The sequence below is a fragment of the Microcaecilia unicolor genome, chromosome 5 (assembly GCF_901765095.1).
Source record: "Microcaecilia unicolor chromosome 5, aMicUni1.1, whole genome shotgun sequence".
NCBI classification, from domain to species: domain Eukaryota; kingdom Metazoa; phylum Chordata; class Amphibia; order Gymnophiona; family Siphonopidae; genus Microcaecilia; species Microcaecilia unicolor.
The window spans coordinates 268085163-268100182 of NC_044035.1; the positions used below are offsets into that span (position 1 = coordinate 268085163).

Below are 15020 nucleotides of genomic sequence, written 5' to 3' on the forward strand. Positions count from 1 at the left end.
AAGATGGCTGCCGCCTCTTCGTCTCTGCCAGTATCCAAGATGGCTCCCGCTGTTACTTTCTATGGGATGCCTGCTCTGAGTGTCAAGCCTCTGTTTGGTTGCAAGGCGATTGCTGCACCTGTGGCTCTGGTCTGGATGGGCTTTATTAGTCACCTGAAGACTACAGTCCTGGCCTTTGCATTGCCATTTCCTCTGCAGTGCCTTAGGTCCCGAGGTTAGTGTGCTGTTAGCACCGTTTGCTTTCCTTGTCTATTGTTCTGTGGGCTTCCAGCCCTTCTGTGTTATTTGCTCTGTGGGTCTCCTACCCTTCTGTGGGTTTTCCGCCCTTCTGTGTTTATCGCTTGTGGGTTTCCAGCCCTTCTGTGTTTATAGCTCTGCAGGGTTTCTGCCCTTCTGTGTTTATTGCTCTTTGGGTTTCCTACCCTTCTGTGTCTAGCTCTGCTAGTTCTCTGTGTTTGTTTCCTGTGTATGACTTGTTAGCTTGGGCACAGCTTTGTTGTTAGCTGGTGTATAGCTTTACTAAGTCTTCTGAGTTTGCTCTGTGTATGTCTCCAGTGTATGACTTGTTAGCTTGGGCACAGCTTTGTTGTTAGCTGGTGTATAGCTTTACTAAGTCTCCTGAGTTTGTTCTGTGTATGTTTCCAGGGCATGACTTGTTAGCTTGGGCACAGCTTTGTTGTTAGCTGGTGTGTAGCTTTACGAAGTCTTCTGAGTTTGCTCTGTGTCTGTTTCCAGTGTTTGACTTGTTAGCTTGGGCACAGCTTTATTGTTAGCTGGTGTATAGCTTTTCTAAGTCTCCTGAGTTTTTGCTCTGTGTATGTTCCTGTGTATGTCTGGTTGCCTGGGTATAGCTTTCCTACTAGCTTGTACAGTTGACTATGTCTTCTTGTGTTTAGCCTGCTGGGTTTCCGTGTGTGTTTCTTTTGCTTCTGGAGCTTCTGCCCTTGTTCTACCTGTTGCCAGTTCTCCTTGATACTGAGGCTCCAGCCGTAGTCTTGTTCCTTGTCCTGACCATTGCTTGGAATCTGCCTGCTGCCGGAACACGGACTTTCTCTGCCTTGCCTTCGCCTAGGTGCCAGGGGCACCCCTGGACCTTCCTTCCTGTTGTTCCTGTAAGTCCTACCGGCTGCCAGAACCTGAGGGCTCAACCCGAGGGGGAGGCAGTCAAGTGTAGGTGAAGCTTAGGTCCAGGGTGTTCCAGTTCCGTTCCAGTGTGTTCCAGTCCAGCGGGTTTCACTCCGGTATGTTCCTGTCCAGTGGGGCCACTCCGGTGTGTCCAGTCCAGCGGGCCCCACTTCAGTGCGCACCTGTCCGGTGCGTTCCAGTTCCGAGTGTTCCAGTGTAGAAATCCAGTCCGGAGTTCCGGTCCAGTTTTGTCTCCTCTCTACCTGGAGGGTGATTTTGCCTTAAAGGACTCACAAACCCCGCGCTCCCGGGGAAGAAGCCTGAAGGTATGCAAAGGACCTCGAGAGCGCGTCCCGCATGGGCGGGCACGCGACAGAATGCAAAGGCCATGAGTCCGGCAAGATCAGCCGTCCAGGTTGGCTACCTGTCCACAGCTTCGTTCCCTGTGGACAATCCAGGGTCCAGCACCAGTGCAGTTCCTGATTATGGTGTGGATTTCTACAACCCAATTTTTTCTCTGAACCCTGTTTTGACGCTCCATGATTACCGGGAAATACTTTTGTCTGATCCTGCCCTGAAGGATACTCCGGAAGCAGCAGCTGAAAGAAAGCGTCTCTGGTGGCGTCTGGTCCGCCATAGCCCAGTTTCTGACATGAATCCTGCTATCTCGCTCTGGGATTACCGCCTCAGACTTCTGGAGGAGCCAGCTCTGCGGGATACTCCGGAGGCTGAGGCCGAAAGAAGACGCCGGGGAATTCCTCCGCTCAGGCCTCCTCAGCAGAGCAGCCTGCGGTACCATAGCGGGTTAGTTCCTATTCAGGATTACAGTCCTCCAGCGCTGAGTCCAGTCCGAGGAGGGTTTCAAGCAGAGCCTTCGAATCCTGTTCGAGTGAAGCCGCCAGCTAAGCTTCTGAGTTCAGCCCGAGGGACGGTTCTATGCAGGTCCATGAGGTCCGGCCAAGTGAGACGGCGTACCAAGCCTCTGATTCCAGTCCAAGAAGGGCCGACACCTAGGTCCCTGAATCCAGTCCAGGGGGTGCTTCATACTGAGCCTCCGATTCCAGTTCAGGTAGCGCTCCCAGTCAAGCCTCTGAGTCCAGTCCGAGGGACGCTGCAAATTGAACCTCCGATTCCTGTTCGAGTGGCACAGCTGACCGAGCCTCCTGTCCTCCTTCAAGTGGCAAGCCCTTTGAAACCCCTGAGTCCAGTCCGAGGGATGCTTCTGACGGAGCCTCAGATTCCTATGCAAGTGGCGCTCCAGGTCGAGCCTCCCGTCCTCGTTCAAGTGGCACGCCCTTTGAAGTCTCCGAGTCCAGTCCGAGGGAAGCCTTCGATGGAGTCTCCAAGGCCTATGCAAGTGGCACTCCGGGTCAAGTCTCCAGTTCTTGTCCAAGTGACCCGTCCAGTCCAGCCACTGAGTCCAGTGCGAGGGGGGCTTCTAATCAAGCCTCCGGTGCCAGTCCACAGAGTGGTTCAGGTGGCACCTCCGCTTCCAGTCCAGAGGGCACCTCCAATCACGCTCCGAAGGCCAGTTCGAGTGGCGCTTCAGATCGAGCCTCCGATCCCTGTCCAAAGGGTGTTTTCTGCCAAGCCTCAGTTAAAGTTCCATCCCGGCCAGGAGGCAGAGGGCACCTCGAGTTCCTGTGCCAGTCAAGCTTCTGATACCAGTCCGGGTCCAGGTCCCGGTTCAGCTCCTGTCCAGAGTTCCCGCTCCAGTCAAGACTCTGATTGTAGTCCGGGTCCCAGTCCCGGTTCAGCTCCTGTTCAGTCCGAAGCAATAGCTGAGAGAAGATGTGTTCAACGGCTTGGGGCCCGGAGAAACCCATTTTCTGCATTTCAGCCTGCTAGCATGCTCTGGGGATCCCAGGGCCGTCTCCTCTTGAACCCTGCTCGGCAGACGCTGCCTGAAGCTAATGTTAGAGAGACGTCCCAGTCCGGCCAGAGGGGGGCGCCCAGCCTTGCAGCTGAATCTCCTCCGAGTTCCAGTTCCAGCCAAGATGCTGAGCCTGCTCCGAGTTCCAGTTCCAGCCAAGATGCTGCACCTGCTCCAAGTTCCAGTTCCAGCCAAGATGCTGAGCCTGCTCCGAGGTCCAGTTCCAGCCAAGATGCTGAGCCTGCTCCGAGTTCCAGTTCCAGCCAAGATGCTGCACCTGCTCCAAGTTCCAGTTCCAGCCAAGATGCTGAGCCTGCTCCGAGTTCCAGTTCCAGCCAAGATGCTGAGCCTGCTCCGAGTTCCAGTTCCAGCCAAGATGCTGCACCTGCTCCAAGTTCCAGTTCCAGCCAAGATGCTGAGCCTGCTCCGAGTTCCAGTTCCAGCCAAGATGCTGAGCCTGCTCCGAGTTCCAGTTCCAGCCAAGATGCTGAGCCTGCTCCGAGTTCCAGTTCCAGCCAAGATGCTACACCTGCTCCAAGTTCCAGTTCCAGCCAAGATGCTGAGCCTGCTCCGAGTTCCAGTTCCAGCCAAGATGCTGCATCTCAGACTCTAAGCCGGCATAGTGGTTGCCCAAAAAGACTTCCTGGTTTCAAGGGCCACTCCTCTTTTCAAGTTCCAGTTGTGCTTGCTACTGCCAGTCCAGTGATTCATGTTGGTGTGTTGAAGCCCATCAGGAGGTTTCACCACACTTACCCTTGGACACCTGAATCCCCTGTGGGGACCGGGAGGGGGGTCTTGAGGGGGAGGTACTGTCACGACTATGGCCGTGACTACCCTCATACTTACCCTGTTTCAGGGAGTCAGTGGCTGTGCTGGCTTCTGCTTGTCTCTGTCTCTGTCTCTGTCTTAGTTTCTCTCTGGCTCTGTGTGCTGATTGCCCTACTGAACCTCACCTGTGTGGGCTATGCCTCTTCCAAGATGGCTGCCGCCTCTTCGTCTCTGCCAGTATCCAAGATGGCTCCCGCTGTTACTTTCTATGGGATGCCTGCTCTGAGTGTCAAGCCTCTGTTTGGTTGCAAGGCGATTGCTGCACCTGTGGCTCTGGTCTGGATGGGCTTTATTAGTCACCTGAAGACTACAGTCCTGGCCTTTGCATTGCCATTTCCTCTGCAGTGCCTTAGGTCCCGAGGTTAGTGTGCTGTTAGCACCGTTTGCTTTCCTTGTCTATTGTTCTGTGGGCTTCCAGCCCTTCTGTGTTATTTGCTCTGTGGGTCTCCTACCCTTCTGTGGGTTTTCCGCCCTTCTGTGTTTATCGCTTGTGGGTTTCCAGCCCTTCTGTGTTTATAGCTCTGCAGGGTTTCTGCCCTTCTGTGTTTATTGCTCTTTGGGTTTCCTACCCTTCTGTGTCTAGCTCTGCTAGTTCTCTGTGTTTGTTTCCTGTGTATGACTTGTTAGCTTGGGCACAGCTTTGTTGTTAGCTGGTGTATAGCTTTACTAAGTCTTCTGAGTTTGCTCTGTGTATGTCTCCAGTGTATGACTTGTTAGCTTGGGCACAGCTTTGTTGTTAGCTGGTGTATAGCTTTACTAAGTCTCCTGAGTTTGTTCTGTGTATGTTTCCAGGGCATGACTTGTTAGCTTGGGCACAGCTTTGTTGTTAGCTGGTGTGTAGCTTTACGAAGTCTTCTGAGTTTGCTCTGTGTCTGTTTCCAGTGTTTGACTTGTTAGCTTGGGCACAGCTTTATTGTTAGCTGGTGTATAGCTTTTCTAAGTCTCCTGAGTTTTTGCTCTGTGTATGTTCCTGTGTATGTCTGGTTGCCTGGGTATAGCTTTCCTACTAGCTTGTACAGTTGACTATGTCTTCTTGTGTTTAGCCTGCTGGGTTTCCGTGTGTGTTTCTTTTGCTTCTGGAGCTTCTGCCCTTGTTCTACCTGTTGCCAGTTCTCCTTGATACTGAGGCTCCAGCCGTAGTCTTGTTCCTTGTCCTGACCATTGCTTGGAATCTGCCTGCTGCCGGAACACGGACTTTCTCTGCCTTGCCTTCGCCTAGGTGCCAGGGGCACCCCTGGACCTTCCTTCCTGTTGTTCCTGTAAGTCCTACCGGCTGCCAGAACCTGAGGGCTCAACCCGAGGGGGAGGCAGTCAAGTGTAGGTGAAGCTTAGGTCCAGGGTGTTCCAGTTCCGTTCCAGTGTGTTCCAGTCCAGCGGGTTTCACTCCGGTATGTTCCTGTCCAGTGGGGCCACTCCGGTGTGTCCAGTCCAGCGGGCCCCACTTCAGTGCGCACCTGTCCGGTGCGTTCCAGTTCCGAGTGTTCCAGTGTAGAAATCCAGTCCGGAGTTCCGGTCCAGTTTTGTCTCCTCTCTACCTGGAGGGTGATTTTGCCTTAAAGGACTCACAAACCCCGCGCTCCCGGGGAAGAAGCCTGAAGGTATGCAAAGGACCTCGAGAGCGCGTCCCGCATGGGCGGGCACGCGACAGCAGCGAAGGGTGACTAAAATGATAGCGGGGATGGGACGACTTCCCTATGAAGAAAGACTAAGGAGGCTAGGGCTTTTCAGCTTGGAGAAGAGACGGCTGAGGGGAAATATGATAGAGGTATATAAAATAATGAGTGGAGTGGAACAGGTGGATGTGAAGCGTCTGTTCACGCTTTCCAAAAATACTAGGACTAGGGGGCATGCGATGAAACTACAGTGTAGTAAATTTAAAACAAATCGGAGAAAATGTTTCTTCACCCAACGCATAATTAAACTCTGGAATTTGTTGCCGGAGAACGTGGTGAAGGCGGTTAGTTTAGCAGCGTTTAAAAAGGGGTTAGATGGTTTCCTAAAGAATAAGTCCATAAACCACTACTAAATGGACTTGGGAAAAATCCACAATTCCAAGAATAACATGTATAGAATGTTTGTACGCTTGGGAAGCTTGCCAGGTGCCCCTGGCCTGGATTGGCCACTGTCGTGGACAGGATGCTGGGCTCGATGGGCCCTTGGTCTTTCCCAGTGTGGCATTACTTATGTACTTATGTACTAGTGTTTAGTGCCTGCATATTTAATGCATGAGTTAAAAACGCTAATATGTCTTTTTAAAAGGACCCCTAAGTGCCAATTCTGTAACAGTAATTGCACGTGAAATTGCTGTTACAGAATAGGTCTCCACTGTAAGTTTCTATTTTTAATGGAGGAAAAGACTTCAGTAGCTCTGCCTTCGCTGTGCACGCTGTGCATGGAGAAAATGCAGGTTTGTGTGTATCTGATATTGATTACTTAATTGTAATTCTAAAATACACTTTGAGCTCGTTATTAGTCAAAAAACCTCCAAAAGGGGGACAAATTTTGCCTCCTAACTAATGTCTTATGTCTGTCTAGATGTAAATTTCTCAGATGAGATCACCACTTATCTGAATTGGCCAGTAATGAGAAATTATCGACACTAATTAACATTAATTAGAATTTATGAGCGCAACTTTCTAAGTTTATTCTGTAAAGTGATGCATGTAAATTCTAATGCATGGATCTGGAAAGGGGGCGTGGCCATGGGGGGGCATGGGCGGGTCGTGGGTGCTCCTAGAAATTATGGGCACTGTTATAGAATACGCCCGACTGTGGCTAAGTTAGGTGTGGGCATTTACACTAGGTTTTAGTTGGCATAAATGGCTGCACCTAAATTTAGTCAAGTGTCCGGGCACTATGCATATTCTATAAACCGTGCCTAATGTTAGGTGCAGGTTATTGAATAGAAATAAGTGCATTTTTTCCACACCAATTTTTTCAATCTAGTTCTACATTTATAGAATAGTGCCTAAGTGCAGTTTCACGTACAACTACAAAATAGTGCCAATTAGCACCAATTAACACTACTTAAGGCTATCATTGGTAATTTAATTCCAATTGGCGCCTAATTTAACAATTAAGAGCCTCCTTTATCAAGCCGCATTAGTGGTTCCTGTGTGGCAATGCCGACAAAGCGCATTCAAAGTGAATGAGCTTTGTCAGCGTTACTGCTCCAGGGACAGTTAGCGTGGCTTGATAAAAGAAGCCCTAAGTTAGGTGCATAAATGGCAATATTTTATAATATGTGCACCCAAATTTGAACGCTAGTCAGAAATTTGTTTGCCCAACTTTATAAAATCCATGGATTAACCATCCATTATCTAATGTACAAACTTAGGGGCCCTTTTATTAGGTGCTAATGTGCACCTAACACAGCAAAACATTGAGCGCTGTGGAATGTGCTAACCATGCGCTAAATAATTATTGGTATTTTTTTGAGGAGGCGTGTTAGGGGCGGAGAGTGAGCATTCCTGTGCTAACCATTTAGTGCATTTATATTACCGCATGCTAACTGGTTAGTAGATGAATAATGCCTACAAAATAAGTAAGTGCTCCCAAGGTAATTTAAAAAAAATGGCAGCACACTAATGGCAACATTAGCATATGACCATTAATGTAAAAAGTAGAAATTCTAGGGTTTTATGGCCGCAGTAAAAATGACCTTAGTACATGGGAAAGACCCATATAAGGGCATTCTAAGTCTTATTTTTACTGCAGCTTAATAGAACGACCCCTTAGACTATAATCCCTCAAGAGCAGGGGTTCTCAACCTAGTCCTCGGGACACACCTAGAGGGGCATAATCGAACGGGGACGACCATCTCTAAGGGGGTCCATCTCTAAGGACGTTCCGGCAAAGGGGCGGGGAAACCCATATTATCGAAACAAGATGGACGTCCATCCTTCATTTCTATAATACAGTCAGGGACGCCCAAATCTCAACATTTAGGTCAACCTTAGAGATGGTCGACCTAAATATTGAGATGGTCAACCCCGGTTTTCGGCCATAATGGAAACCGAGGATGCCCATCTCAAAAATGACCAAATCCAAGCCCTTTGGTCATGGGAGGAGCCAGCATTCATAGTGCACTGGTCCTCCTCACATGCCAGGACACCAACCAGGCACCCTAGGGGGCACTGCAGTGGACTTCACAAATTGCTCCCAGGTGCATAGCTCCCTTACCTTGGGTGCTGAACCCCCCAACCCCCCCTAAAACCCATCCTCACAACTGTACACCACTACCATAACCCTTAGGGATGAAGGGGGGCACCTACATGTGGGTACAGTGGGTTTCTGGTGGGTTTTGGAGGGCTCACATTTACCACCACAAGTGTAACAGGTGAGGGAGGAGGGGCCTGGGTCCGCCTGCCTGAAGTGCACTGCACCCACTAAAAACTCCTCCAGGGACCTGCATACTGCTGTGATGGAGCTGGGTATGACATTTGAGGCTGGCATAGAGGCTGGAAAAAATGTTTAAAAATTTTTTTTAGGGTGGGAGGGGGTTGGTGACCACTGGGGGAGTAAGGGGAGGTTTTGCCCAATTCCCTCCGGTGGTCATCTGGTCAGTTTGGGCACCTTTTCAAGGCTTGGTCATGAAAAAAAAGGGACCAAATAAAGTCAACCAAATACTTGTGAAGGACGCCCTTCTTTTTTCCATTATCGGCCTAGGACACCTATCTCTTAACCACACCCCAGTCCCGCCTTTGGTACACTGCCGACACGCCCCGTGAACTTTGGTCGTCTCCGCAACGGAAAGCAGTTGAGGACGCAAAAAATCGGCTTTCGATTATGCCGATTTGGGCGACCTCGGGAGAAGGATGCCCATCGCCCGATTTGTGTCGGAAGATGGGCGTCCTTCCCTTTCGAAAATAAGCTAGTTAGTCATATTCAGGTTTTCAGGATACCCACAATGAATATGCATGAGATAAATTTGCATATCATGGAGGTAGGGCGTGCAAATCTATCTCATGCATATTCATTGTGGGTATCCTGAAAATGGGACTGGCTAGGTGTGTCCCGAGGACTAGGTTAAGAACCCCTGCTCTAGAGAATGGGAAATAAAAAATGTACCTGAATGTAATTCACCTTGAGCTACTACTGAAAAGGCAGGAGCTAAATCCCAAAATAGAGTTTGCAAGTAAAAGCTGCAATTCTCCTAAATAACATGACAACATTAATCACCTTTTAACTTTCAACTATTGCAGGGATTCTCAACCCAGTCCTCAGGACACACCCAGCCAGTCAGGTTTTCATGATATCCACAATGAATATACATGAGACTGATTTGCATACAATGGAGGAAGTGCATGCAAATCAGTCTCATGCATATTCATTGTGGATATCCTGAAAATCCAACTGGCATGGTGAGTCCCAAGGACTTGATTGAGAAACTCCTGGTCTAGTGAATAAGACAATAAGATAACTATAATGACAAGCAGAAGGGAGAGAGTTTTAGCTGAGAATATTAAGGAGCACTACTCAGAAACAGGCACAGTTTGTAAATGGGAGGGTGTAAGATTCTCAAAGTTGTTTTTCCTCGCCTCAGATTGATATTAATCTGAATAAGAGTCTAATACAGTGGTTCCCAAACCTGGTCCTGGAGGCACCCCAGCCAGTCTGGGTTTTCAGGATATCCACAATGAATAATCATGAGAGAGATCTGCATGCAGTGCTTTGGGAACCACTGGTCTAATAACAGGTGTAAGTATAATGGATATCAGCCATTAAAGCTTTTATTATTAATCCATCAATGGTCACATTTCACGGTCAGGTTCACACTGACTCACTGAAGCTAGAGTGTTCCTCTTCATCATTATTTTCCTTCTCAGGCTCTGCAACTTGTTGATTATCACTTGTGTCTCATGTAAAGCACATAGAAAACGTTTAAAAATAAAGAATGGGTTTAAACTATATCCTGGGAAGATTTGATGCCTATGAAGAATCACATCCACCTCGCTGTCCCCATAATTCATTTTATATATCTTATTGCACTGTCTGCTTACTTTCGGTCCCGTCAGCCTCTGCTTGCTCTTCTCTTTGTTTCTGTTTAAATTTCATGTTCCCAAAGTGCATTATAGCCCCAGTGAGCTTATAGGCAGCATACTTTTCATCTGACTGGAATCCCAAAATGTCAAATGCTTGCTGTGTGAAAGAAAAAGGCAGATTATACCAAATAGACTTATCATGGACATCAAGCAGTTACAGCTTTCAGGCAGGGCTGGTGTTAGACATTCAGGGGCCCCGGGACAGAAATGCCCTTCAGCCTATGACTCTTTCAACTTTTGGCAGACTTGGGACCCCCTAGGGTATGGGGACCCAGGGCAATTACCCTGCTTGCCACCCCCTAGCGCCGGCCCTGCTTTCAGGTTCCATCACTGGCTTTTGTCAAATCTTGAGACAGTAGAGCCAGGAAGAATGCAAGAACTTTCATCACTCCTAGAAAATAGAGGCAGACTTTCATTTCATGAGGACGGGTGAATTAATAATATTTTCAAGTGGCAGAACCATGACAAGGAATTTTCTGATTCACGATGAGAGAAACAGAACTGTACCTGTTCCTCTAGGCATATTTTTCTCTTGGTTCCTTATTAAATATAGTGGAAATAAGTGGGTAGGGCTTGATATGAGAGATGGGACAGGTTCATTTTTCTGGATAGTATAATTAGATTCATGCAATTTGAAAATAGACCCAAATTTTCCAGGTTAAAAAATTTAGGGCCCATTTTGAAAAAATATAAGGCTGCACGTTAATTGTGATTAACACCATGATTGCATTATTTATTAGTTGCAATTTAAAAAAGCGAATCACAGCTAATAATTAATCCACAGTACTTCCCTCTCTTCTCCCTCATGCCCCTTGTGTATGGACCAGCATCTCTCCTTCCCTGTCTGACCCGCGGTTCCACAGAGCTCTCTCAGAGTATTGCTATCACTGTTGGGGAAGGAGAGAAGACTTGATTTTAAGGTAGACCTGAGGTAGGGGTAAGAAATTGAGAACGTCTTTTACTAAGGCGTGCTCACATTTTTGGCACGCCCTAAAATTGTGGGCGCACTAAAAGTTAGAGACGCCAATGCATTCCTATGGGCGTCTCTAATGTTTAGCACACCCACAATTTTAGCGTGCGCTAAAAACGTGAGCACGCCTTAGTAAAAGACGTTCTCAATTTCTTACCCCTACCTCAGGTCTACTTTAAAATCAAGTCTTCTCTCCTTCCCCAACAGTGATAGCAATACTCATATGGTGCCTGCGGCCTCCACCAGGGCTTTCCCTCTGACCCATCCCACCCTTGCAGAAACAGGAAGCTGTGTCACAAGGGCTAGGATGTGTCAAAGGGAAAGCCACAGTGCAGGACACAGGCAGCATATGAATATTGCTATTGCTGCCGCTGCCAAAGATGGAGGTAAGACTTGATTTTAAGGTACAGCCAAAGGGGGGAGGGGGGGAGAGAATTGAAAGAGCTCTTTGGAACCATGGGTTGGGGAGGGGAGGGACAGATGCTGTACTGTGCATGGTGGGGAGAGAAAGAAGGAGAGATGCCAAACTGAGGGAAAGATGGAGGGAGGGAAGAAAGAGAGAGAGAGAGAGAGAGAGAGAGAATGGACAGGGGTGGAGAGGGTGGAGGGAAAGAGAGAGATAATGGACCTGTGTTTGGAGGGGAAGAAAAGGAGGAAGAAAGAGAGAGAGTGAGTGTTGGACTCTAGGGGGAGGGGAATGAGAGAGAGAGAGAGAGAGAGAGAGAGAGAGATAATGGACCTGGGGGTGGAGGGAAGGGAGAAATGATGGACAACAGGAGGGAGAGAGGAAGAGAATAGAGGGAGAGTTGGACCTGGGGGTGGGAGAGAGGGAGATACTGGTCCTTTAATTGGTAGCATAGCCACGGTGGGAGGGCCTTGGGGACTATTTATTACTTTAGACTCAGTCCCCCTCCAAAGCTTCAGCACCCATTCATTGGCTGGTGGGGATGCCAAGGACCCACAGGCCAAAGAAATTTGCTGTCCGATCCATCCCCTTCCTCCTCAAGCTGCTTGGGGAGTGCTGGCATTGACAGCTGGAGGCACTCTGCCAACTTCCTCATCCTGAGGTAGCACAAGGAGGAAGGGGGTAGCTCGAGCAGTGAATTTCTTCAGCTGGTGAGGCTTCAGCAACTTTGTCAAGCAAAGGTATGCAGTGGGGGTGGGGGGGAGGAAAAGGACTTGCAAGCCTCCAGTCCATCCCTGTGCTCCCACAAATGGACTGCTGGCTATGCCCCTATCTTTAATCATGTGATTAATTGTGATTAATCAAAATGCAGCCATTAAAAAAATTATATGATTGGATTATGCAGGTATCCAGTGTGAATAATCAATTATACTTTTATATCTGCATGAAAGTAAAATTGCACTTCAGCTCATTAATGGCACAACCTCATTTAAACTGTAATTGCTAATATGTAAAACAACCAAAATAATTCAAAGAACAGTTTGAACTGCAAATGCATACCATGTTTTACCTCATTGAAGTTTTAAATGCTGTGTTTAGATTAAGCTGGTAGAAATGTAACCACCCCTTGTTCATTATCTCTCTGAGGCTACTAAGAGGGGCATTTTCAAAAGGGACGTCCACGTTTTGATTTGAACGTCCTTGCAAAATGTCCCGATCCAGGGGCAGGAAAACCCGTATTTTTGAAACAAGATGGACGTCCATCTTTAGTTTCAAAAATACCGTCAGGGACGTCCAAATCCTTAAATTTGGTCGTCCTTAGAGATGGACGTCCCTAGACATGGTCGTTTCTGATTTTCAGCGATTTTCGAAACCAAGGACGTCCATCTCAGAAACGACCAAATGCAAGCCATTTGGTCATGGGAGGAGCCAGCATTCGTAGTGCACTGGTCCCCCTGACATGCCAAGACACCAACCGGGCACCCTAGGGGGCACTGCAGTGGACTTCAGAAATTGCTCCCAGGTGCACAGCTCCTTTACCTTGTGTGCTGACCCCCCCCCCCCAAACCGCACTACCCACAACTGTACACCACTACCATAGCCCTTACGGGTGAAGGGGGCACCTAGATGTGGGTACAGTGGATTTCTGGTGGGTTTTGGAGGGCTCGCTGTTTCCTCCACAAACGTAACAGGTGGGGGGGGGGGCCTGGGTCCTCCTGTCTGAAGTGCACTCACCCACTAACACTGCTCCAGGGACCTGCATACTGCTGTCACGGACCCAAGTATGGCATCTGAGGCTGGCATAGAGGCTGGCATGAAATATTTTGAAAGATGTTTTTTGAGGGCTGTAGGAGGTTAGTGACCACTGGGGGAGAAACGGGAGGTCATCCCCTATTCTCTCCGGTGGTCATCTGGTCAGTTCGTGCACCTTTTTGTGCCTTAGTCGTAATAAAAACAGGTCCGGGTGAAAACGTCCAAGTGTTCGTCAGGGACGTCCTTCTTTTTTTTCGATTATGGGTCAAGGACGTCCAAATGTTAGGCACGCCCGAGTCCCGCCTTCGGTACACCTCCGACATGCCCCCTTGAACTTTGGCCGTCCCTGCGACGGAGTGCAGTTGGGGACATCCAAAATCGGCTTTCGATTATACCGATTTGGATGACCCTGGGAGAAGGACGTCCATCTTCCGATTTATGTTGAAAGATGGGCGTCCTTCTCTTTCGAAAATGAGCCCATAAACTATAACTTAGAGAAGTAAATCAAACTCACATCTGTGGCCATCAGTTCTTCACCATCATCCAGATTGTCCACGGTGACGACCCCTTGGGAGTTGAAGTGATAGTCATAGGGATTGGTAGACACTAGTAACATATCTGCAAAAGAAAGTTAGGCTGACGTGAACAAAAATACCACCTCTAAATCCAAAAGAAAAGGGGTTGCTCAGAAAAAGAAAAAGCATGTATTTAAAAATGTTCAAATCAATATTCCTTCTGGTTTCCACAATATGAGAATTCCAACTGTTCAGTTATTGTCACAGTGCATTGCTCTTATTAATTTTATGGGATTATAGCCGCGTGATCTTCTTTTTTTCTCTCTCTGCTCCAATAGAGGATACTTGTGTATAATAAACTTTGGCCTTGGCCCCTTTCTCTGAACAACTTGACACAGGCTCTCTAACCCCAGCTGGCCAACCTGTTGATATAAATGCACTAGCTATGATCTGTCTGTACATATTCCCTTGTTACAGTTGTAGGAGCAGAGGTGTGTACATGTATTCGTCTCATCATTGGCCCAGTAGTTTCTTCCTGCTTGTTCAGGCTACCAGCACAAATCAGAACCAGCCTCCATTGGGCCTTCATTCACAAATATCATAGAATTCACCCTTATTTTTATAAAACCCTTTCCCCAGCCTCCAACATAGCCCAGTTGTTGTAGTGACAGTCTTCAGCCAGGGGCTACAAACTCCAGCTCCATAATCTAATCTTAGATTTATATTCTGCTAAATCCCACAAGTGGATAGCAACAATAATCATATGCTGCAAATCAAAGACAGTACACTTTATAAAATGCCCAAAATATACTCTTGTCAAAACAGATATTTCTGAAATAGAAATGTTGTCAATGAACATTTGAAAAGAAAATAAGAATTAAGATGTCTAATTTCTACTGGAAGAGATTTCCAACATTGAATTGCTTGAAATCCAAAAGAATTTTTAAAGATCCTGAGATAGCATATACCTTTTGGTAAGGAAAATGAGTCACAAAAGCTGATTGAGATCTTAAACATTTTAACATGGGTAGGGTAGGGTAAGAGAACTGTCAAAGCATATATGCAGGACCAACTTCTTCAAAAGTTTAAAAATAGTACAAGCCAATTTAAAATAGAATTTGTGCTTGTACAGGGAGTCAATGAAGTCGAATCAATAAGGGAGTGACTCTTACTGTTTTATGACATCGAAAAATCATGCAAGCTGCCATGTTTTGCAGAGTCTGAAGTTTTATAACTAAATTTTTTGAGACTCATAAGTATAAACCATTGCAGTAATCAAAATGAGAAAGAATTAGAGCAAACTAATATCAAATAATGATCTTCCACAAATAAAGGTCTAACCGTACGAAGCTCCCTCTGGAACATGGTTAATGTGCACCCTGAATCTGGCCACTAGGTGTCACTATAGTGCATTGGCTGAGACTTTACACCAGGGGCTGTGAAGGTGAACTCCACAGCATCCCCAGCCTAGGTCAACTCAGGAAGCAGAAGCCGGTTTAAGAATCAA

The 15020-nt window shown here is 47.5% G+C and overlaps 1 protein-coding gene across 1 annotated transcript in view; it reads right to left on the reverse strand.

Annotated features, from left to right (window-relative positions):
- MYH15 (myosin heavy chain 15) overlaps nt 1–15020 on the reverse strand; it is a 160287-nt gene that overhangs the window by 114651 nt on the left and 30616 nt on the right. Inside the window, exons 12-13 of the mRNA XM_030204176.1 lie at nt 13513–13616; nt 9829–9967 (exon numbers count right to left, since the gene is read on the reverse strand). Coding sequence (XP_030060036.1) covers nt 9829–9967; nt 13513–13616 — 243 coding nt within the window. The remainder of the gene's footprint in view (nt 1–9828; nt 9968–13512; nt 13617–15020) is intronic.